Source organism: Pelecanus crispus, chromosome 12 (genome assembly GCF_030463565.1).
Source record: "Pelecanus crispus isolate bPelCri1 chromosome 12, bPelCri1.pri, whole genome shotgun sequence".
Lineage (NCBI taxonomy): Eukaryota > Metazoa > Chordata > Aves > Pelecaniformes > Pelecanidae > Pelecanus > Pelecanus crispus.
In genome coordinates this window covers 9,423,879-9,445,834 of record NC_134654.1, presented here as the reverse complement: position 1 = coordinate 9,445,834, position 21,956 = coordinate 9,423,879, and the positions used below count along the sequence as shown (strand labels likewise).

At 39.0% G+C, this 21,956-nt stretch overlaps 1 protein-coding gene across 3 annotated transcripts in view; it reads left to right on the top strand.

Annotated features, from left to right (window-relative positions):
- The window catches only part of ZZEF1 (zinc finger ZZ-type and EF-hand domain containing 1), a 63,282-nt gene extending 44,555 nt beyond the window's left edge, over positions 1 to 18,727 (top strand). For all 3 annotated transcript variants that reach the window (XM_075720192.1, XM_075720193.1, XM_075720194.1), the window contains 13 exons: positions 2,134 to 2,330; positions 2,884 to 3,003; positions 4,280 to 4,468; positions 4,824 to 4,924; positions 5,449 to 5,584; positions 6,657 to 7,016; positions 8,903 to 9,046; positions 9,911 to 10,079; positions 11,968 to 12,066; positions 12,841 to 13,006; positions 14,535 to 14,685; positions 15,219 to 15,290; positions 15,782 to 18,727. In XM_075720192.1, the coding sequence (XP_075576307.1) occupies positions 2,134 to 2,330; positions 2,884 to 3,003; positions 4,280 to 4,468; positions 4,824 to 4,924; positions 5,449 to 5,584; positions 6,657 to 7,016; positions 8,903 to 9,046; positions 9,911 to 10,079; positions 11,968 to 12,066; positions 12,841 to 13,006; positions 14,535 to 14,685; positions 15,219 to 15,290; positions 15,782 to 15,856 (1,979 nt within the window). In that variant the 3' untranslated portion in view covers positions 15,857 to 18,727. The remainder of the gene's footprint in view (positions 1 to 2,133; positions 2,331 to 2,883; positions 3,004 to 4,279; positions 4,469 to 4,823; positions 4,925 to 5,448; positions 5,585 to 6,656; positions 7,017 to 8,902; positions 9,047 to 9,910; positions 10,080 to 11,967; positions 12,067 to 12,840; positions 13,007 to 14,534; positions 14,686 to 15,218; positions 15,291 to 15,781) is intronic.
- The last annotated feature ends 3,229 nt before the right edge of the window (positions 18,728 to 21,956 follow it).

The following is a 21,956-nucleotide window of genomic DNA, read 5'->3' as shown; positions in this document are numbered from 1 at the left end:
TGTGCTGCAGTGTCCCCAGCATGCCTCTGGGCAACTGGTTGAGGGCTCATACTAGCACCCCATCCCTCTAACCATTGTGTACCATCCCACAGCTTGTCACAGGCAAGCCTGGTATGCTCCCCCTCCCCCTTCACATCTAGTTTAAAGCCCTGTCAATGAGCCCCGCAAGCTCCTGAACAAAGACCCTCTTTCCACTTTGAGAAAGGTGGCTCCTATTTGATGCCAGCAAGCCTCATGCTGTGTAGGCCATCCCATTGTCAAAAAACGGAAAGCTGGGACAGCGGCACTGGCCATGGAGCCATGTATTAATAGATTGAGTCCATCTGTTCCTTCCGATGTCAATGCCCACAACTGGAAGGAGGGAGGAAAAAATAACCTGTGTCCCAGATTCCCTCACTAACTGTCCCAAGGCCCTGAAGTCTCTTTTAATCACCCTTGGGCTACGCACTGCAACTTCGTCACCACCCACATGGAAGAACAGTAATGGGTAGTAGTCCGAGGGCTGTACCAGGCTAGGAAGTTTCATAGTGATATCTCTAACCCGGGCTCCTGGGAAGCAGCAGACTTCCCTATGAGGAGGGTCTGCCTGGCTTATTGGACCCTCCATTCCCCTCAGAAGGGAGTCTCCTACAACTATGACCCGTCTTTTCTTCTTTGTGGAGGTGGTAGTAATATGGGGGGTAGGTCCTTCTGGTCTTGGCAACTCCTCTGGTGTAGATGGATTGAAACCCACATCATCTACTGACTGGTCCTCCACATCTACAGCCTCATACCTATTGTGCAGAGGCACCTGGGGAGATTTAGTAGGCAAGGAAAGGGTTCGCTTGCTGCCCCAATTGTGGACTTGTTTCACTGACTGCTTCCCTTTAAGACCCTGCCTACATCCTGGTACTCAGAGTCTGAACATTTTTGGGATAGTCCATTTTGTTGCTCAAAAAATACTCTGCATTTTTATCAAGTGCCTGTTTCCACTGTGGGCAAGATGTGCTACCTGCTAGCAAATGAAGACTAAGAAGAAACACAAACATACCCATTATCAATTGATTGCTTCTGAAATTATGCTGTGTTGGCTGTTTTTTCCTGATGCTGTAAAAAAGCATGCCATGAGGACAGGCCTAATTTCTTTAATTATGTGCTTTATACAATGTCAGGAGTCTGTCTTCTCTGCTTTCCTCCTGTCTGGAAGAACTGTTCAAAATAGTTTGGATACCCCTTAAAATTTGAGACAAAAATGTAAAAAGAGCTATACAGCATGAAATAGCGTATACTCCAGGAAATGTGTCTGGCTATTTTAGAATAATCCATTCTAGGGCAGATGGGTAGAGTTTATTGGCTATTATGGTGTCTAAAGGCTATTAAAAAAAAAAACACAGCAACAAAAATCACCAGAAAACAACAAAAACCCAGAGCTAGATGCTGCCTTATGAGTCCCATTTGTTGTACCAGGGAAAATTTTATTCCTGTATTTCACCTTGTTTAAAAGCTAGTCAAGCTAAACATTTAATGTATAACAAATCAGTTGGATTTGTAGGAGCGAGGGCTTTCAGCTTTGGCACACGTGACCTAATATTGTGAAGTTAATAAAGCAAAGGTTGTCCTAAGATTTGACTATTGAAGTTCTTTAAAAGACACTTGGAAAAATCAACAAACTAAACTGCTTTTTGATATTGAAGAAAGATTTGAATATAAATATAAAAGCTTACTGTTGACATTTTAAAAGTAAGATCAGCAAGATTTATTTCATCATATCAATTGGAGTTCAGAATTTTCCCCATTTTAATTGTAAAATACAACATGCACTCCTTTGTATGCTGTGCTGTTTATGTGCAAATATGTGCAGACAATCAGCTGCTGCCAGAAGTTACTTAGGGGTTTTTTAACTTGCACTGAAAAATTAAATATTTTCTTGACTATTCAATGAATCTGAGATAATTTCAGTACAAGAGTATAATTTTGCCACAGCAAAGCAGATAGGTGATTCTTCAACAGTCTCTTTAATGTGTCTGTGGTTATTAGAATACACTTCATGTATGGATCCTGTTCATGTCTCAGCCTACTCATATCTACTGGTAAGAAAAGATTTCACGACATTTTAAGATGAACATGGTGACTTGTGTTTTTTCTGTTTTGTAGTGAAAGACTATCAGTTGATTCAGAAATGTGGACAAGAAGGCAGTGATTCCCAGACCCAGCTGAGACAGTACCTCCAGCACTTTGTTCTTATATCCACTCACCTTCTGCAAACCAGCATGGACAGTAGCTATGCTGAGGCAGTGGAAGCAACTTGGGTCTTGTCGCTCGCTCTAAAGGGGCTTTACAGAACACTTAAGGTACCTTTTGCCTGACGCAAACAATATAATAAATAAAAGTTTGTGTTCTACCTTGCGCTACAGGAACTTGGCTATTGACCAAGCACATTGGGAAACTAACACAAGTTCATTTCTCTCACAGCGGACTCCTTTTATCCCATCTGCAGGGGGCTGAAAATGTTGCTAGGCTTTAAACTGCATCTGTGACTCTGAGTTGAAAGTTGGATCGCTTTTCTTCTGGGGGGGCTGACCATTCATGAAAACTGAAGAAGAAATTTATAGGCATAAAGCTTTTGCCCCTCTTCTTACTCCTGAAGTATTTGAAGAGGGGATCTGTATTTTTTTTGGACAGTCAAAGCAAAACACAGTTACTACTGTGTGTGTGTCGTATATGATAAGGTATTTGAAGTGGGAATTTGTATTTTGGGGTTTTTTAGGGAAATGAAAGAAAAAGATTCCCAACGTAGTTCATGTGGGCAGGAAATTTATCTGAGGCCGTGTGATAAGGCCGTGCAAGCACTGTGATGCATTGTTCCCTTTTTACTTATTTATTTGTGTGTGTCTGTGTGTGTAGATTCATGGCTTTAAGGAGATCCAAGCTGCCTTTCTTCAGTCTGGTTTACTTAAGCTTCTAGTGAAGAAATGTAGCAAAGGAACTGGCTTCAGTAAGACCTGGCTTCTCAGAGACTTGGAGGTAAGAAAAGTTACGTTTTGTAAAAAGTCAGGCTTCACACAGTGGCATGAAAGGTTATGGCACTGCACTTCCCTTTTGTGAAGAAAGTCTCAGGAGTATTCCTAATTAGTCTTTATAAAGATGTTCACTTAACTGTATCCGTGAATCTGCCTTACTCTGTCCATCATAATTGTGTAGAAAATAGTCTAACTTCTTTAACGCAGGAGCTGATTTTAATTAATCTGATTGTATTTGAAAGAAATTTGCAAGATAAGGCATTAATCACCTACTCAGTTTCTTTTATGAATTTTATTTAGACTGTTCTTGAAAATTCCATTCTTCAATTTAAAAAATAATAATTAATCTCTAAGAAAACCATTACTTGCATTACTCACTGACATGTACAAGGTATTACTGCAGTGCAATATGCAGACATCAATATGCATGTGGGCACGTTCTTTCTGAATGTTTGTTAATTGCTGGAAGATAAGCGTGGTTCAACTGGTAGTGATGTTTTATCATAGGCAAGAGTTATGTTAATTCATACTTAGGACTGTAGCCACAATAAGAGAGAGAAAGAGTAATGCCCTGGAATTCCTCTGAAAAGTTGCCCCAGGTGGGTGGTTAGAAATACTGCAGAATCAAATCTGGACTGTGGGGTCTTGCTGCCTCCTGACCTACAGCCAGAGAACCAGCCCTGACTCAGAGAGGTATCCCACCTTCCTCGCCTTTGGGCAGCATCGTACCAGATGAATGTGCTGCTCTGAGCCCTAAAACATGTCGCCATGGCTCTGCTTGCGTTAATCCTCAGAACTGAGGCTGACACAAATTGGAGAACCGAGGAAGTGTGTAACATTATTTTCTTCCTGTTTTGACTACTAGTGTTGTTGGCTGTGCTGAAGCCAACAGTATGTTTTCAAAGGAGGAGTGTGTAGGAGCATCGCTGGCTTTTTGGTGATAGTCACCTCTGCTCTGTTCTTGTCTAAGAATCCTCAAACCTTTGGTGTACTGAAATGGTTAAATAATTATTTTCTCAGTTTTTTACACGTATGGCTAATCACTTTAAGTTGTCTTTGTAAGCAGCCTGGAAGGTGTAACTCATTTGTGAAGTGGGAAGTGGTTTGGTTTTGTGTTTGGGTTTTTTTTTTTTTTTTCTTTTTTTAGGTGCTGCTTCTTTTTAGAGTAGGATGTGTTAAGCACTGTCCAACTCTTTATAATGTTCTTATAAAATTCTGATTGCAGATACACTAATAATATCTACAGCTGTCACACCATATGCTACCTCTTTTCTGTGTAGATTTTGTCAATAATGCTGTATTCCTCAAAGAAAGAGATCAGTTCCCTGGCTGAACGTGAGGATACTGAACTGGAAGAAAGGGAACAAGATCAAGACGTGGAGCAACCCATTGTTGGTCCTGTTGATTTAGAGCAGAACAAACTTGATCCTCTGGAGGGTTTGGATGAAGCCACCAAAATATGCTTCTTGGTACTTAAACTTACTTTTACCTCCTTTGAAGTTACTGTAAATTTGCTAGTTGCATAAAATATTTGGTAGTTTATATGGCTGGTTTTCTTCTAAATTTACAGAATATGGGTCTATGATTTCAGTGTATCGTTATCTAAAGGAAATAAACTAGAACTACAGTAACAAACGCTACAAAATCATTATAAAGCTTTTTACTTTTCATTTTTACTAATCCAGATATTAAGTTCATTAATTCTCTACCTATATGATAATTAGGAAAATAATACCTAGGTCATCCTTAAAGAAACTCATCTTTCTTTTTCCCCTGTAATGCCATCTCTTTTTTTTTTTTGCCTTTTCCCCCCTCCTTGCTTAGATGACGCATGATGCCCTTAATGCACCTCTCCATATTCTTCGAGCCATGTATGAGTTGCAAATGAAAAGAACAGATTCTTTTTTCCTGGAAGTTCAAAAGAGGTATGTGAAAGACTGGGTCCAGCAGAAAAACAAAGTTACTAGATGTGGGTGGTAACCTAAAATCTAATAGGTGCTGAACAGAAATTGTTCCAAGGATACGATTTGGTTTTCATGTGTGAAAAAGTAAGGAAATAAACTCCTACTAAGTTGTATTTATGGAAACAAGTCACCATCTTCTGAAATACGTTGCATGTTCTTTTCAATATGGTAACTCCCATATGAAGATCTACTATGTCTCTAAATTATCCTAACTGGGGAAGAATGGAGAGCTTACATGTGGCTTCTAGTAATCAAAGCCATGGAGCCACCATGTTCTCACAGAGATGAACAATTTTATAACATGTAAAACCTTTGACTTGTTAGAACAGGGAAGCTAGTTAACATAATATGATAAAAATAGGCAGAGTTTAATGAATCTAAAACAGATGGTGGGAAGATTAATTTGCATTTAATTGCACTAATTTAGTTTGCATTACTTTCAAAACACATTTGTGTATTTTTTTTTTTCTTTTGCCTCCTTTAAGGTTTGATGGAGATGTAATTACAACAGATGAGAGGATCCGAACACTGGCTCAGAAATGGCAACCCAGCAAGCGTTTGAGGTTGGAGGAGCAGAGTTCAAAAGCAGTAGATACAGATATGATCATCTTACCCTGTTTGGTACGTACGTCTCCACAAAAAGTAGTAGCTGTGAAATAATTAATTTATGCATTGAATGACTTCAGTTTTGCTTAGTAACTTCAAACCTGAGAATTTTTTTTTTTAACATCTGAAATAATGTGTTGTTAATGTTTTACATCAAAATGAATGAGCAGGTAAAATAAGCAGCAAGTATTTCTTCCTTGTAATTTCTTCCTTAAGGAAGTAAGAGAAATTGATTCCCAGGTCAGGAGAACAAATTGTGATTGCACGCTGTAACTTCCTCTCCTTATACAAGATTGTATCTGATTACTGTAAGCTTATGCCTAGGTGTTACCGTTTTAGCATATTATTGTTATCTTACAGTAATTTCAGCAGAACATGGAAGCAATGAAATTGTCTTGTGAAGTAGACACTACACTTGCAAGCTTGAGGTTTTGCATTCAGTAGCATGGTCTCACAGCTCTTTGATTTATTTTGGATGCTGATTCCTGGCTATGTGGTATCACCAGCTCAGTTGTCTATGAGTTGCATAGCAAACTGGATCAAGGGCTTCCTGAAGTAGTTTCCCATAATTATAAGGAAAAAAAAAAAAAGCCTTGCAACAGCTTATACAGAGGCTATGAAATATCCACCCCTGGAAATTCTCCAAACTTAACTAGACAAAGCCTTGATTTTGAAGTTGGCTCAGTTTTAAGTTGGATTTGGACCAAATGATCTCTAAAGGTCCCTCTCAGCTTGCCTTATTCTGTGTCACAAATAGCATGGCACTTTGTTGCTTTACCTCTGTAGGTCAGCTTAAATTAATGCTTCTGGTTATAATTCTAACTGCTGTTTCTGCTCATCTGTACAGTCATGAATGCATCAGTGTATAGTGAAGTCTGCTGACTTAAACAGTCTTTTTGAGGAATTCTGTCCCTGTAGGTGTGTGAGAGATCACATTTTTGTGTTCTTTGATGCATCTGATTTTCAGTATGTAAAAGACAAATTCATGTGTAATTCAGCTTGCAGTCTGATGGACTGGTCAGATATCCAAACATAAGGAAGTAAATTGTTGACAGTCTGTTTTCAAACTTGCATTTCTCTTTTGCAGTCAAAGCCTGCGCTGTGTGATAAAGCAACAGAAGAAACCAATCCAGTTGCCCAGAAACTGATAACCAACACAGAGAGTGATCTACAGCTTAGTTACGCCAAGCAACGTCGCACTAAGAGTTCAATACTCCTGCACAAGGAGCTGGACTCTAGAAGTAAAAAGGCTGTGAGGGACTACCTGTATCGTGTAAATGAGGCAACTGCTGTTCTTTATGCCAGGCATGTGCTGGCATCATTGTTAGCTGAGTGGCCAGATGATGTGGCAATAAATGAGGAAATCCTAGATCTTAGTGGCCCAGCCCATATGACATACATACTGGACATGCTTATGCAGCTAGAGGAAAAGCAGTTATGGGAAAAAGTAAGTGGATTTCACTTATGCATGTGAACAAGCCCCTGTGCCTGTGTACCATGAGACTCTGACTAACAAAAATACTTGCAGTACCTTATTTTAAACTAAATTGAAACTCCAAAATTTAAATTACTTCTGAAAAAGCAGTTGGAATCTGTCAGTGTCTTAATGTACTGATTTTGTTAACAGAAAATGGAAAAACTAGCTCCGTGGAGACAACTCTTTCAGTTATGAAAGAGGTATATGGGAAAATAAATTTTATAGAGAAATTGGTAAAATAGGCAGTCCATTTTGAAAGCTGCCTTTTGTTAGATTTCAATGTGTATATTGTAATACCTGCTACTCAGTTGATGAGCTGACTGTTACCGTGGTGGAAGTGATTTTGGAATTATAATAGAATGTTGTAATGAAAACGTCAGCTCAGTGCTTCACAGCAGTCAAAGCAAATCAAGTGCTACGAATCTTCAAAGAAGGAGTAGAAGGAATTAAGAATAAAACAGAAGGCATCGGTATGCCACTGAACCAGTAGTATACTCTCATCTGGACTACAGCATGTGACCTGACTCCCTCATCTCATTAAAGGAAAAAAAAAAAAGAAGATGCAGTACAACTGGAAGAGGTCTGGAGAAGAATGGCAGGGATTACTATAGCCATGAAATAACTTCAGTATGAGGAACCAACTAGTTTTCTTCATCCTGGATCTTTGCCCTGGGGGGGTATTGAGGGAGGAGGAGTAATGAAAAAGTCTGTTCCTCTTTCTCTGTAGTTTTAAAACAGTAAGCAGCATACAAAAGTTAACAGCAAGTATTATTCACTGGCCCTCCCAGTAAGAAAACGAAGGAGTGTCAGATTAAGGTAATAAGTGGCAGGTCCAAAACAAACCAAAAGAACTGGTTCTTGACACAGTGTGTCATTGAAATTGTTGCCACAGGGTGTTTATATAGGTTCAGAAAATGACAAGATGAACTGATAGAATAAAAATCTGTTAAGGCGTGTGAAATACAGAAGCATAGCCTTTGTCATAGGCTATTCTGCAAGTTTGTGGAGGCAAAGAATGCATTCAGGGAACTATGCTACTTACTGCCTTTGTTTTTTAAACTCCTTTCCCCCAAGAAATCCATTTCTGGCTGTTGTGGAGACGAACCTTTTGGTCTGAGCTTGCATTACATTATATAGGAGGAGTTAGAAAACCGCAGATGAAGAGATGTAATAGGTTGCTCTAATGACCTGGAAAAGGCCTTGAGTAGCAGGACTCCTGATTCAGAGCTTCTGTGCACTTTTGAAAAATAAGAAAAAGTGGAAACTCAGGCTGTTCTGAGTTACCATTTAGTGTGTCCTGATAGACTAAATGGCATTTATTTGTATTTTTAAAGACACAGCTCTTGCATCTAGTGCTTTCAAACACTGCAGCCACTTAACTGATACTTAATCATTCCTTCTTATACATGGAGTTGTACATTTTGAAGGCTAAAGCATATGTCACTCTATTCAAATCAAAACCTGTAGGTATAAAAGGTAAAGGTGTCTGCTTATTATGTTAACAAGGTGCTTTAAAATTACCTTACTTGTTTACAGTTTTAGTTTACTGTTAATAACTTTATGGATTAGCCTTGATTCTAGCATTTGTGGAAAGAGATGTAGCTAATAGCTGTCACGTTTTTATCAGATAAAGACTGAAAGATCTGGAACAGAGGACAGAGTAAAATCTTCTGCGCTTACAGAGGTGACACTTGTAGACATCATTTGTGAATTTGTCCTGTTTCTTGATAGTAGCTTGATTCTCTCTTCCAAAATGTTATGCGGCTAGAAATTACTCTTGTGTCAGTAATCAGCATTTAAGTTTGTACGTGTTTTGAATGCAAATTGTATTTACATGACATGTTGCTTCTCCCCAGATTCTACAGAAAGTACTGCATGGGTGCAACGAGAGCATGCTAGGAACAATGGCATTGACAGCTTGCCAGTTCATGGAGGAACCCGGAATGGCAGTCCAGATGCGTGAATCTAAACATCCTTATAACAACAATACTAATTTTGAGGTAAGTTATACATGTATTTCAGTGCAGTGGATTTCCATGACTTGAAGACTAGTTGAAAAATATTAATGTTCTATGTGTTTACCCATGGGACTTCTGTGCTTGAAGCACCAGTGAAATGTCCTCTTCGTTCTTGCTTTTGAAGAGGCTGATGCCAAGTGACTGAGCCTTTGCCCTGTAAGAAATATGTTCAGTAAAGCACTTTAATGTAGTCCTAATTCAATCATGTGGAAAGTGCATAACTTAACTGGTTTTACTATGCATGTGTTTGAAGCAGATCATATACTTAAATGGTTTCAGGGCCTTAATGAGCAAATATTTCTACCCTTTTATCCAAAGGTCTGTTTCACTTGGCCTGTTACTTCCTTGTGCTCTTAGACAAAAGCTAGGAGTGGAGTCTTTTTTTCCTTGTGTTTCTCATTTTAGACTATCTTCTGACACAAACAGTTTCTGATTTTCTTTTCTTGGTGTTGTTTGAAAGCATTTTTTATTATAGTTTGCTAAGTAATTATTGCCTCTGGGCAGTCTTGGGATTTTTAACTTCACTGCAGCTCTGACTCTTCTGTTTTTTGTTTTTAAAATGCATATAAACCTTTAGGTTCTGGCAATGAGATCAATGTCAGCAATGATTACAGCTTTTAAAAAAACAAAGCATTGCTAACAATTTTTACACTCTTAACAGCTAATGCAAACAATAGACCATGCTTTGCATTTGTTAAATTAGCTCCCTATAAAAATAATGAAGACTTTTCTTTTTTCCCATGGAGATGCTGTAATATTTGTTGTATCTCCCTTGTTTGTATGGTGAAAGTGGCTTCTTGGTAATATAGTATTACAGTATACAAAGACCATGTGTTTATTTCTCAGGATAAAGTTCACATTCCCGGTGCTATCTACCTCTCAATCAAATTTGACTCTCAGTGTAATACAGAAGAGGGCTGTGATGAGTTGCTCATGTCGAGCAGCAGTGATTTCCAGCAGGATCGGCACAGCTTCAGTGGGTCTCCGCAGAAATGGAATGATTTTGAGCTTCCAGGTGAATACGCAGTGTTTTACAGTGCAAATGTATAGGATATTGCTGGTATCCAGGACTCTTGAGAGAGACTACTGAAAGATGACAGTTAAATGTGGATGTTCCTGAGATGGGGGGGAAATCCTTTTCTTGTCCCAGTCTGCTCTGACGTGCTGCTCTTGCATTTGTTTCTTAAAAGTAGGCTTATCGGTTGTTCTGCTACTTGACCTTTTTTTTTCCACGCCTCAGTCAAAGCATGCACTTAGCTACTGGAAACAAATTTTGATCTTGATTCTGTTCCAACACCGTCCTTGTTCTGCACGATAATCGCTTACATTGTTTCTGCCTTGTCTTACTTTCCACAGGAAGCACATTTAAAAAAAAGAAAAGATAGGCTTATCTCTCGTCTCTGTGGTATATTAGTGCTCAGAGCAAGTCAAGAGTGTGTGCCAATGCCTTGTCTCCAGTTGTTGCCACAGAGCATAGCTGAAAAGAAATCAGTCATTTGACTGACAGCTTCAGTCTGTATTCTCTAAGCAGGCTTTTGATAACACAGTAGGAAGTGACAGTGAGCTGAAGGACTGCATGGTCCCATGCTTCTTATGTTGTTTTAACCCACTGAGCACTGTGGCATTGCAGGAAGCTTTTGACTTCAAGTACTGTCAGTAGCTGTAAATAGATTTAGGAACTTTCTTAGCAAAGCAGTTTGGATTACAAGGTGCTAGTTAGAAACAAATGTGTGCTCTGTAGAAATATTTTGGAATTTTATGAACTTCTTTCTGTCCTCCTTTTCCTCCCAGATAGTTGCAGAGGTTTGCCAAGAAACTGAACTTTGAGGCCCATTGTTTTGGAGCAGCCTTGGCTGTGAAACTTGAGTTTCACCTTGCGAAACTTTGTTTCCAGCCAAGGCTGTCTGGATTAAGGCTCTTGATTTCACTTAGCAGGCTTTAGCTGAAACCAGTCATTTGAAGGCTTCTGGGCTTTTCATGTGCTGGCAGGGCTTTTGCCAGACTCCTAGGAGTAGGAGAAAGCAATGGCTCCATTTCATGATGAAAAGGGGGACAAGTTTTTAGATTTTTTTTTTTTAATTATTATTATTATTTTATTTTTAAAGCCTAAAAAATGTTTTCAAAATTTTTCTTCTTCATGAAATTTTGATAGTTCTGCTTCCCAATGAAAACTAGCATGCTTGTCCCAGGGTGATAGGATTTTTCATGGAACACAAGGAAATTCTAAGTTTTAACCAGATCTAATATTACAGAGCACAATAGGTAAGGATATGTTTGGTGTAGCATTACAGCTAACTACGAGTGTTTATCTCTGTGAAGCTGTAGATGCTACAACGCCAAGAACTTCTTGAATGTTCCACTGCCTGATTGTAAAATGGTCAAACATTTTGATAGTTCTTCCACTTTTAAGTGGCTAAGTTTAACAGTTTTGTTCCCTACAGTAAAAGTGTGCAATTTAATTTTCTGACATGTGAAAGTAGTGCAACTTTACTTTCACATTTTTTTAACCTTTTGTTTAATGGACTGTGAACTTGATTGCCTATGTAGAGGTTCTTTTTTCATAAACCATAACCGATCCATAACGCAATTGGAAAAATTAAGTTTAGCTGTGTACAGTATAGAGTTTCTTTAACTCCCTCTTCTATGTAGTTGACAAAAATGTAAGAGACATTATCCTTGTAAGTATCTTTATGCAGTGTAAACCACTCTGCGTTTTGCTTCAGCCTCCTGTTTATCATACTGTTCCGTGCATTTCATAATTACCAAAAAGTACAAGATCACCTCTCTTGAATGATGATATCTAGGATTAATTTATGACAGGCTTTTCATTTGAATTGTATTTGTGATAGAAAAACTAACTCAGAAGGTAGTAATATGGATTATCTTCCTTCCCTTGTACACAGGAGACACACTCTATTACCGATTTACTTCTGACATGAGTAACACTGAGTGGGGTTATAAGTTTACAGTGACAGCAGGTCATCTTGGAAGGTTTCAGACAGGTAAGCACTGCTCAGAATGTATTGGAAAGGACTTTTTGGAGTTATTTTGCTGAGCTTTGGAAGACTCGTGGTTATCCCTTTTTTTTTTGACTTAGAATTTGCATTCTCCAGTGTTTTGGAAATAACGTGATTAGTTTTGCTCAGGTTGAAACTTGACTAATGTCTCTTACTTGCTGTGACTTTATGCTAGAAATACCAAATCTTCACAGAGACTTGGAGATAACAATTATAATAACGTTATTTGCATTCAAAGTCTCATTATATGACAGTAATTACACACAGGATTTAGTAAATGCTCCAAGGTGCCATAATTGGAAACAGAAATAATTGTAATTGTGTTTTTAAAAAGTAGTTATCCATTAAAATAGGCTGTTTCTGGATCTAATCTCTCGATATAGCATGAAAGCTTTTGTAAGTTTATTTTAGAGCTTAAATATTTTTAACAAAATTGGAAGATGGTGGGTGACTTGCAATCAGCAAAACTCTACTGCATATCACATAATAGTGAGGACCTGTGTTTTGTTTGCCTTATTTGGGCAAAACTTTCATTTCAGATAGGACTATTTCTAATTTTTATCTTAAGTTTTGCCCCAGAAAAGACTTGCAATGTCAGGATGTAATCTAGAATTATCTCAGATTTTTGTTTGGTATTTTTCGTCAATATTTCTTGCTTGCCAGAGCAATGCTTAGTATATGAGAAGAGAAAACTGAATATGTAAACAGAATGGGTCCCTACAAAAGTAACAGCTGTTTGAATGTTTTTTTTTTTTCCAGGGTTTGAAATTCTAAAGCAGATGCTGTCCGAGGAAAGGGTAGTTCCTCACCTCCCACTGGCCAAAATCTGGGAATGGCAGGTTGGGGTAGCGTGCCGTCAGACTGGTCACCAGCGTTTGAAGGCTATCCACTTGCTCCTGAAGATAGTGCAGTGCAGTGCCCAGAGGTAAGTCCTCTGGCAGAGGTGGTTCTACACTGTACACTAAAAGGCAAAGGGCAGGAGAAGAAAAAGTGACTAAGCTGGTATTATTTTGAAGCCAGAAACGCATGATTTGAAGTAGGTATTCGTAATTTGCATTTCAGATACAATTCACAGTGCTTTGATAGCAGAAACATATTATCAGTGTTTTTTTGAAAACATTTTCTCTTCTTTCTTGGCTTTTAAAAAGGTCCAATGAATTCAAATGTTGTTGTAAAGAAAAAAAAAAACCACCCCAAAACAGGACAAAAAATAGATTTCAATTAATTTTCTAGAAATTTGTTCTCTTTGTGTTAGTCATACTTCAGAATTAGGGTGAGGATGGAATAACAAACTGGTGAAATGATGATCTGATTCTCTATAAAGTAAATAACTTTTGAATTACTAGTTTTAGTTGTACCACTAAGTCTGTAATTGAGTTTTAGAAGGGATAGGTGTGCTAATGCTTAAGTATGTATAGCATAGGTATTTCTTATGAAAATACACATTCAAAAAATGTTGGGCCTTTATAGTGTTTTGCAAATGTGTATGGTCACATTAATACAATAGAAATGCTGGAAACAAAGACAACAGTGCTGGAATGCTGACACTTACCTCGGTTATGTCCTTTCAGTTAAGAACAAACTAAGTCATGAAAATAACAGCATCCTACTAGCTAACTTTGATAAAGAGAAGTCAAAAAGTATAGTCACATACAGTAATAAAAATGGACAATTACATAAAACCATTGCTTGACTCTCTGTAAATCTTAGATACACCGATCTGCATCCAAGTCTGAAAAACTGATTTTGGTATTACTTGTAATCACAGTTTTATTATTTTTTCCAAGTTCCCTTAATTTTTTTTCAACAGAAAATGTCTGCTTTGTCATTTGTGGACAACAAATTTAATTGCTAAAAGATCAAGTCTCCATTGTGCTTATAATATTTAATATTTTTCTTGTGTTAATCTGATGATAGATTCTGGAATTGAGTTTCTCCCCTTTTACCCCTCTACTGAATGATATTTGTCATCCTATCTGTATGATAAGTGACATTTGGGTTAGCTAGCTTTAGCTCAGGAGTAGGAAGGAGGCAGGGTTGGAATTGTTCGTAAAGCTATATATCAGCTCAGTGCTGTAGTTCAGTATTGTATCATTTCAAGCAGTGGAGCTAGAGCATTTTAGCAAGTTGATGTGTATAGTTATTTTAAAGTCCTAATTTCAGGAGGCCACTCAGTTTTAGAAAAGTCATTTAGACATATTCATGGATATGAGGTTTTCTCCACTTCACTGATTCAGAATGAAATTCATTGTACTGAAACACCTGACTGAATTTAGATTTTAAAATACTTCTTGTGTTTCTTCCTGCATTTATACATCTAACTGTCAAAACTGTATGGTTTTGTTCTCTTCAATTTGTTTGGGTTCCCCCCCCCCCCCCCCCCCAAGAAACAGATATAAGATCGTGGTTACTCACTATTTCATCACTATTTCATTTAAATTACGTTTTTTCAGGGACTGTGACCTCACCTTGTTGAAGCCACTTTGGCAGCTTTTCACCCATATGGAAAACAACTTGTGTCAGGACATGACCAAGCCTGGTATTCTCCTTCCTCTTCATCGTGCACTTGCAGAACTCTTCTTTGTTACAGAAAACAGAGTTACTGTAAGCAGTTCTTGTATTTGTATCCCTCTTCTCCCCAGTGCAGTTCAGTGTTAAACTAAATGCAGTTTTCCTTTATCTTGGCAAAGTTAATCAGAACTTTAGAAACATTAAATGCTTTAGAAACATTCACAGCTTTCTCTTGTGGAGTGTGGTAGCAAATTCTAATAGAGGGGCATACTATTGCCTTACCCATCATGGAACCTTAAGTGATAGTCATGACTCTTCCTTGTGTGATTAAGGCAGTAAGCCCTAAAGCCACTCTTTATTCTGAGAGGAATGCTGATTTAGTAATTAATTTAAAGGTATTTGAGTGTGGTTTTCCTTGAGTTGATTTTGAACATTACATACGAACAGTCTGTAATGAACTGATTTCTGTGGTCACAAACTGTGTTCTAGTCCAGGAGAGTCTTGTGTGTAGTTCTGATACCTTTGGTTCTTGGGGACTGCTATAGTGATCAGCATTTCAATGTTAATTAGTAGGATGATATCTTTGGTAGAAACGTTGGTGTTCATTGAATGCTTTCTGGCTGCAGGAGCTTGGATCTCTGCAGGAGTATTTGCTTGCCTTAAATACTGAAGATCATCTTCATCGCTGCACAGCACAGGTAATAAGATTGCACAAACCCAGAGATGTGTGGTTTTGTGATGTTTTTCTGGCAGACAGAGATAATGAATGCTTTCTGATTGCCCAGTGGAGTTTTATGAAATATATACAAATGTACTTGGGCTTTACAATACAGTGACATGCCTCTGAAATTTGTGAATGAACTATGCACAAATGCTGTTCTTTAATAGTCAGGTGATGTGCCACAGACTGGCTTTTGGGTGTAATCAGGTATCTCTGTTTTACTGAATTGACTTCTCAACTGCCAAAACATGGAAATGGGGAAGGGGGCTGGTCTTTCAGCAACTGGAAATGCAGTTGCCTTGCTGATACTGCCTGGATGATTGACAATTACTGCACTACCAGGAGATGACCAGGTAGAAACAGGATGGTTATTTATCTATTTCTGTTTAATTTCATACAAGGATTTCTTTACAGCTTTGGATTGAGGAGGATCTTTGACATGACTCTGTTTTTCCTTCTCTCTTCTAGGCCCTGAAAAACATTGCTGCTATCAGCCTTGCCATTAACTATCCAAACAAATCAACAAGTTTCTGGAATGTTTAATACTGGCTCAGGCCGGAGTGCATGGGATAGAGTAGTTTGTCCATAGGACATTGGAACAAACATCTTAACTCCGTTCAGGAAAAGTTCCTTCAGCTTCAGTGTATGAGCACTCTGCAGCCTTCCTTCCTTCCACCTTGATGTAGAATTTGTAAAAGTAAAAGCGCACTTCAATGAAAAAGCACATCTTCAAGTAACTCACACGTCGCCTACAGTTATGTATGCACATATTGTAGCATGTTAGAGTAAACAGAACAATATTTTTTTTTATTCAGAGGAAGTAAACGAAAGAAGGTAGATGAAGTATGGGAATGGAAGGCCCCTGTGTTGGTATCATATGCTCCCAAGGAAACTTGATTGATGGAATGTGACAGCTTTGAAAATACTGCTGAACTCAGAGAGACGCCATCAGCAGCATCTATTATATACCATTGAAGTGAAATAGGCAAACCAGAATCTGGTGGGCTGGTGCAGAAATGGTCCACGCTTGAATCCTGTCATATTTGCTTTTGCTTTGAAGGCTACTACCCAAGGAAAAGAACTTTAATTCTTACTAAGCTACAGGTTGTAAAACAAATTCTGATTTGCATAGCAGTTAAAGGATCCCAGTTTCAGAGCATCCTCGTGCAAGAGATTAATATTTCGCCTGTTCTTTGATTCGATCAGCTGGATCATCTATTCTTACCTTAATTTATCACCAATCCGTTACCCTAAATAGTACATTATTCTAGTGCAGAGAGCAAAGGCTGGCTTCTATTCACAAAGCAGTGGTAATATGAAGAACTGAGGAACTTACATGTTTCTTGAAGATCACATCTTTACAAGTTATTATTCATGAGGCTTTTTCTTCTAATTATTTCGATACTAGTGGCTTAGGAGGTCCTTCTCGGCAATGTTGGGAACCTGGACTCCCAGCACTCAGACTGGGGGTTAATGATCAATCCAGTCTTATCTTACAGAGCAATAACTACATTACTCTTAGTGAACATGGAATGAATTACAGACCTTCTACGCTGAAATAAATTGGCTTTCTTCCTGCTCAACTACACTGGTTATTCCCTTTCCAAAGAGTTAAAAAGAACATAGAAAGATTTGGGGGTGTATTTTGTATACTGTTATACAGTATGTAGAGCTGGTCTTGTCAAGTATGAATTCAGAGAACTTCTTATGCTAATTATTTTCTTCTTCCCTTCCTCACCTCAATATTAGGATATGAAAAAAAGGCAACCAAAAGCTGCAGTAGTAACTGAATGCAGGTTACGTAAAGGCAGTGGCTCTGTCAGAAGGGAATATGCTTATTGACCTTGCTTGTCCAAAAGGGGAGTGGTGCCTAAACAGCAACGTGCAGTGTGCACAGGAGCACCGCTTTGGGGCATGACCTCTGAACTGGTGGTCTTACCAGCTGGGACTGGAATTTTAAGGGTGGTCCAGTCTCTCTCTGAGAGGGAAATGTGCCGTATATACATTCCCTTTTTTTTGGATGGCCTCTAGTGCTGTAGTTAAAGATGTTTTGACTTCTGTTCAGCCAGGTGAGTGCAAAGTGAATGCTTCTTCAGGGAATGAGGTTGAATCAGAATGTGATTATTCTGCCTGAAAGACTTAAAACTGAAGACCAGGAAGCACTATGCTGAAGCCATTGCCTTCAGGAATGGAGCGGCCCTCTTAGCAAATGAGAATGCCAGAATTCAGGAAAAACGCACTATTTATCAAAGACTGAAAGGAGGCAGAGAGATACTGCTCTGAAACCCCTCCCCTGTATACTGTAGTTGAAGGTTTAAAGCCCTCCTTCCTTCCTGGATGAGATCATGATGGGAAGGGAATTAGCAAAGTTGTGGCACATCTTTAATGCATGGATCATTTTGTTCCCTCATCCAAGTAACGTATTTGAGTTAGCAATCTCACTGCAGGGGTGTCTGAGAGATCCCTGAGGAACCAACTGTTTCACACTTTCTAATAGCATGAACAGATTCTGGGAACGGGGAGTTGCTCTGCCGAAATGAGACATTCTTAAGTCTGCTTTAGGGAGTCGTATCAATGGGACAGGTGAGCATTTTGAAATTGCTCTTTTTGAGCAGTAGGACTTTCTATTCACTGCCTCAGAGTGAATCCATGGCTAAGCAGTCAAGGATATGCAATGGGCTGATTTGCTAAGGCATGTAGCATGCTGCTGAGATCTGCCTATTTTAGTCAAAGAAGGCTTTTTCTTTTTTCACATCAGGGATGAAGACTGTAAATAAACCATTCATAGAACCTGTCATGGTTCTGTCATATTCACATGTTTTCCATTGGACTGTCTTTTTGCTTTCTGTATGAAGACATGAGGCTGCAAGGATGACACAGGAGAGGCCAGTGTTCCTTACTAGGTGTACCACTTCACTTACTCTACCAGCAGTAACTGGCCTTGTGAGTCAGTCACCTTGCCCTGAAGGGACTGTCTAGGAACAGTGTCCACTAAATATAATTTCTACCCACTAGATGGAACTGAAGGACTGTGACCTGAGTTGACACTGAATCTGTTGCTGCCTTACAACTCAATCATTCATTACGGATTTTTTAAGAGACAAGAAACACTGATGTCTTTTTTTTTTTTTTTTCCTGATAGTTTTAAAGAAAGAGGAAGAGAATACCAATATTGAATATTCATGATCAATCACATTTTGAAAATCCTGCAGCAGTTCCAAGTGGCTGCGGATGATACTATTGAATTGAAGTATAAAACTGTCTGCAAAACAAGTATGATGAAAAAATGTGCCTAATATAAAAACACAAAACAAAACAAGTTGTCCTGCCTGAATCACCTATGATGTGTTTAAAACAAACCGTTGTTCCTAATGATACATTTGACTTGCTTTCATTAAACACTTAAAAAAGAGAGTTTTATAATTTCTTTTCTTACGGGTTTACTACTTTGCAATTTTTATCAGTTGTTTAAAATCTGTCAGACCTTTAGATTTATTCCAGTTCAGTTCAACATGTAAAAAGAAAGCTACAGTTGTGGGTAAAATATGCAAATGAAGAGAAATATATTGTAAAAATTCTATAAAAACAAAAAAGTACAACATGGTGTCTGTTTTTTGTTTGCCTTTCTCCTCTCCTCACTCAATGTTAAATGCTTGAATTTGCAGTGAGATCCAGGGTTTTTCTTATGAATCTTCATTTTCAATGCCTGTAAGCAAACCTGCTTTTCCTCATGCGGTTAGTATATATCTGATATTTTAGCAAACCATGCAGGATACATACTTCTGGAGTCGTCTCTTAAATTCCAGCCCTGCTGTTTACATTCCAGTGGCCTTATCCTAAAACTGAAGTTTTCCCATGGATATCCATTGTTTTCAGTGCCTGTGTTTGTTTACTTTCAGACCTGAAACACACATCTGCGGCCCCAGATGTCTCACGTGAAGCTGAGATTTGTCTTAATATCTCTCAATTCTAATTAGTGGTGTTTATCGGCGAAGGTGCTTGTACTTACCTAGTCCAATGGGCTTAGTTTAAAAGCTTATTTACCTTGGGTCTGGCTGGAGGAAAGGGTTGTTCAGGGAAGCATAAGTGAGGAAGTTGACATCTTTCTGTATTTACCTAAAGCTGTAAGTTGTTTCCAGTGCTTCCAACGTGCTCGGAGAATCGTCTTATTAGGTAATTTTGTAAAATACAAATAAATAGTATGATTGTGAAGTTGTGGGAGAGTGGGGACCATTCCCTGAGACAACCAGTGAGGTTTCAGCAGGTGTAAGCAAGGTGATAAATCTAACATTCAGTTTAATCTGCTATTAAATTTAGTGTGGTCCCAGGCATTGGAATGTAACAGAGGTCACAACCATAATGTTTGGGAACCACTGTTTTTCAGATCGAGTTAATTAAGAGTGTTTTTCTTCCGAGAGATCAACATTAGGCTGCAAGCTAACTTAAAAGTGGGTGACTTTTTTTAACCTACTTTTAGGAGAAGGCTACACTATGCTTAAAACATAACTGGCCCAAATGCCCCAAGTTTTCACAGCCTAGCTCAGATGTAACGTTTCCAGTGGGTCCTGTATCTTGGCAAGACCTGCCCTTTTATACCATTTTAAATCCGGAGTGACTGTCCGCAAATCCATGAAGGTACCCTGCTATAAAATCTGGGCACATTGGAGCAGAGCGAGGCCCAATAATCCAATTTGGTACTTTCCCCTTCTAATGATGAATGTGGTTTCTTGTAACCAGAAGTGAGTGGTGTTGGGTAGCTGCTGGGGAAGCCACCAGCACAAGCATCGTACCTTGTTTTCAGGGGACAAACAACAACTGCAGCCATGGGAGCCTATAAAAAGCATAACTTGGTCTTTAGGTAAAGCTACTAGAATGTTGGGAAACAGATTAATCTATGTAAAGAGGATGCTTTTCAGCTACTTGGCTGGTTAGTCTGTAGGAGGTCGGGCTGGATAATAATCGCAACAAAAAACGTGCATTGGTAAAATGGCCTGGAAAAACAGGAACTGTGCTGGGCTTTGTAGGGAGAAACAGAAATCTGGCCCACCTCTGAATTTAAAGAAGTCAATTCCGATTCAAGTGAATAAGAGAAATCCACTGTGAATAGGGAAGGAATTAAGTAAGAGGTGAAGGAAGTAAGATTAAAGCTCATTCTTTCCATGGTGCTCAGGTCTAATTTAATGAGGTCTGTTCTGCAGTAATCTTTCCTGATTTTTACCTAAGAAAGCACAAATAATAAAAAGCTGGTACCCAGCTCAAACCCAGGCTGCAATGCTGTGGTGGGGCTCATAAATGGGTATGCAGTCTAACAGGAATAAACACTTAAACCACCACCAACCCCCCCCCCCCCAAAATGTTATTTCCTCCAACTGGAAACATCAACAAGCGTTCCTGATAAATAGATGGAAATCTCAGACAGTTTTGTAATGGTCCTTAGCATTTAGAGTTTCGTTCTTTTTCTATTCAAGGGCTGAGAATGTTTGGATTTAGGGAACACAGGAAGAGAAGTGGAGAAAGGACAGCTGGACTGTCTTGGAGACAGGGTCTTTCCACCAAAGTGTTAGGCAGTTTGCTTGCACGTTTCTCCTATTAATGCTTTTCTGACAACTTTAATGATTTCTTTTTTTTTTTTTTTTTTAAAGCTGGTTTCTTGCTTCCTTTCCCTACTTTACTGTCTGACTTTCCATAAATCTTACTGCATTTTTTTTTAACATTTGCAGTACAAATAAAAAATATTTAAGCTTGCATTGCATGGAAAAAGTCAATTTTATGAAAACTAAAGAAATGTAAAATTAAAGCACCTGCAAATATTGTCAGTGGTACCTTCTCTCGCAGGCTTATTTCCAAAACACTTTGTTAGCTTCTCCTAGCACCTCTATCATCAAAGACGCTTACTCCAAGCCATTTTGATACCTGCATGTGCACACGAGTGAGTGCTAGATGAGCTGCTCCATTTCATCCGGACAGCGGGGACCGTGTCTGGCAGTGAACGCCCTCTCCTCTCTCACAGGAGTGAGTGTTCCCCATCCCTACCTGCAAAAGGCTGGGGTTTGGCTAATTGTGGTGAGCTGAACTTGTGTTCTCTCCTCTGACGGCTCTGGGGAGTGACTATAGTAAGACATTTTCAGTTGTCTCTTACTGGTGTGACCTGCTTTAGTGCATCTCTGTGCCTTGTTACAAGTTCCCCACAAAGCCGCGTTTTGTGGCTCCTTCGTTTGGCAGAGGTGAGGCATGTGGCGTTTCCTTGGGGATACGGAGAGAACTGGCACGCGGGCTTTCCGGTGGTTTCTGAGGACAGCCCTTTGCTGCTCTCGAATGGTGTTTGCTCTCCTCCAGGAGGTGTTGGTAAGGTCCGTGCTAAACATCACACCTTCTTACTGCTTCGTGCCTAATATCTGACACACAAAATTCTTTTTAGCTCTTTATGATGAGTCATTCCCCTTACCTTTAACACACCTCTCTAGAGGTGGGCTGGGAGCTCAGCTTTCACCTCACTGCCTTTCAGGCACCCAAAGATTTTAACCTCCTCAACCACATAAAATTTCCAGGAACCACCAAAAGACCTTACTGGACTCCAAAGGAGCTGCTGCTCTGCTCATCTAGTGGCATCGCTGCTGCATCAGGAATGCGGACAAATGCAAAA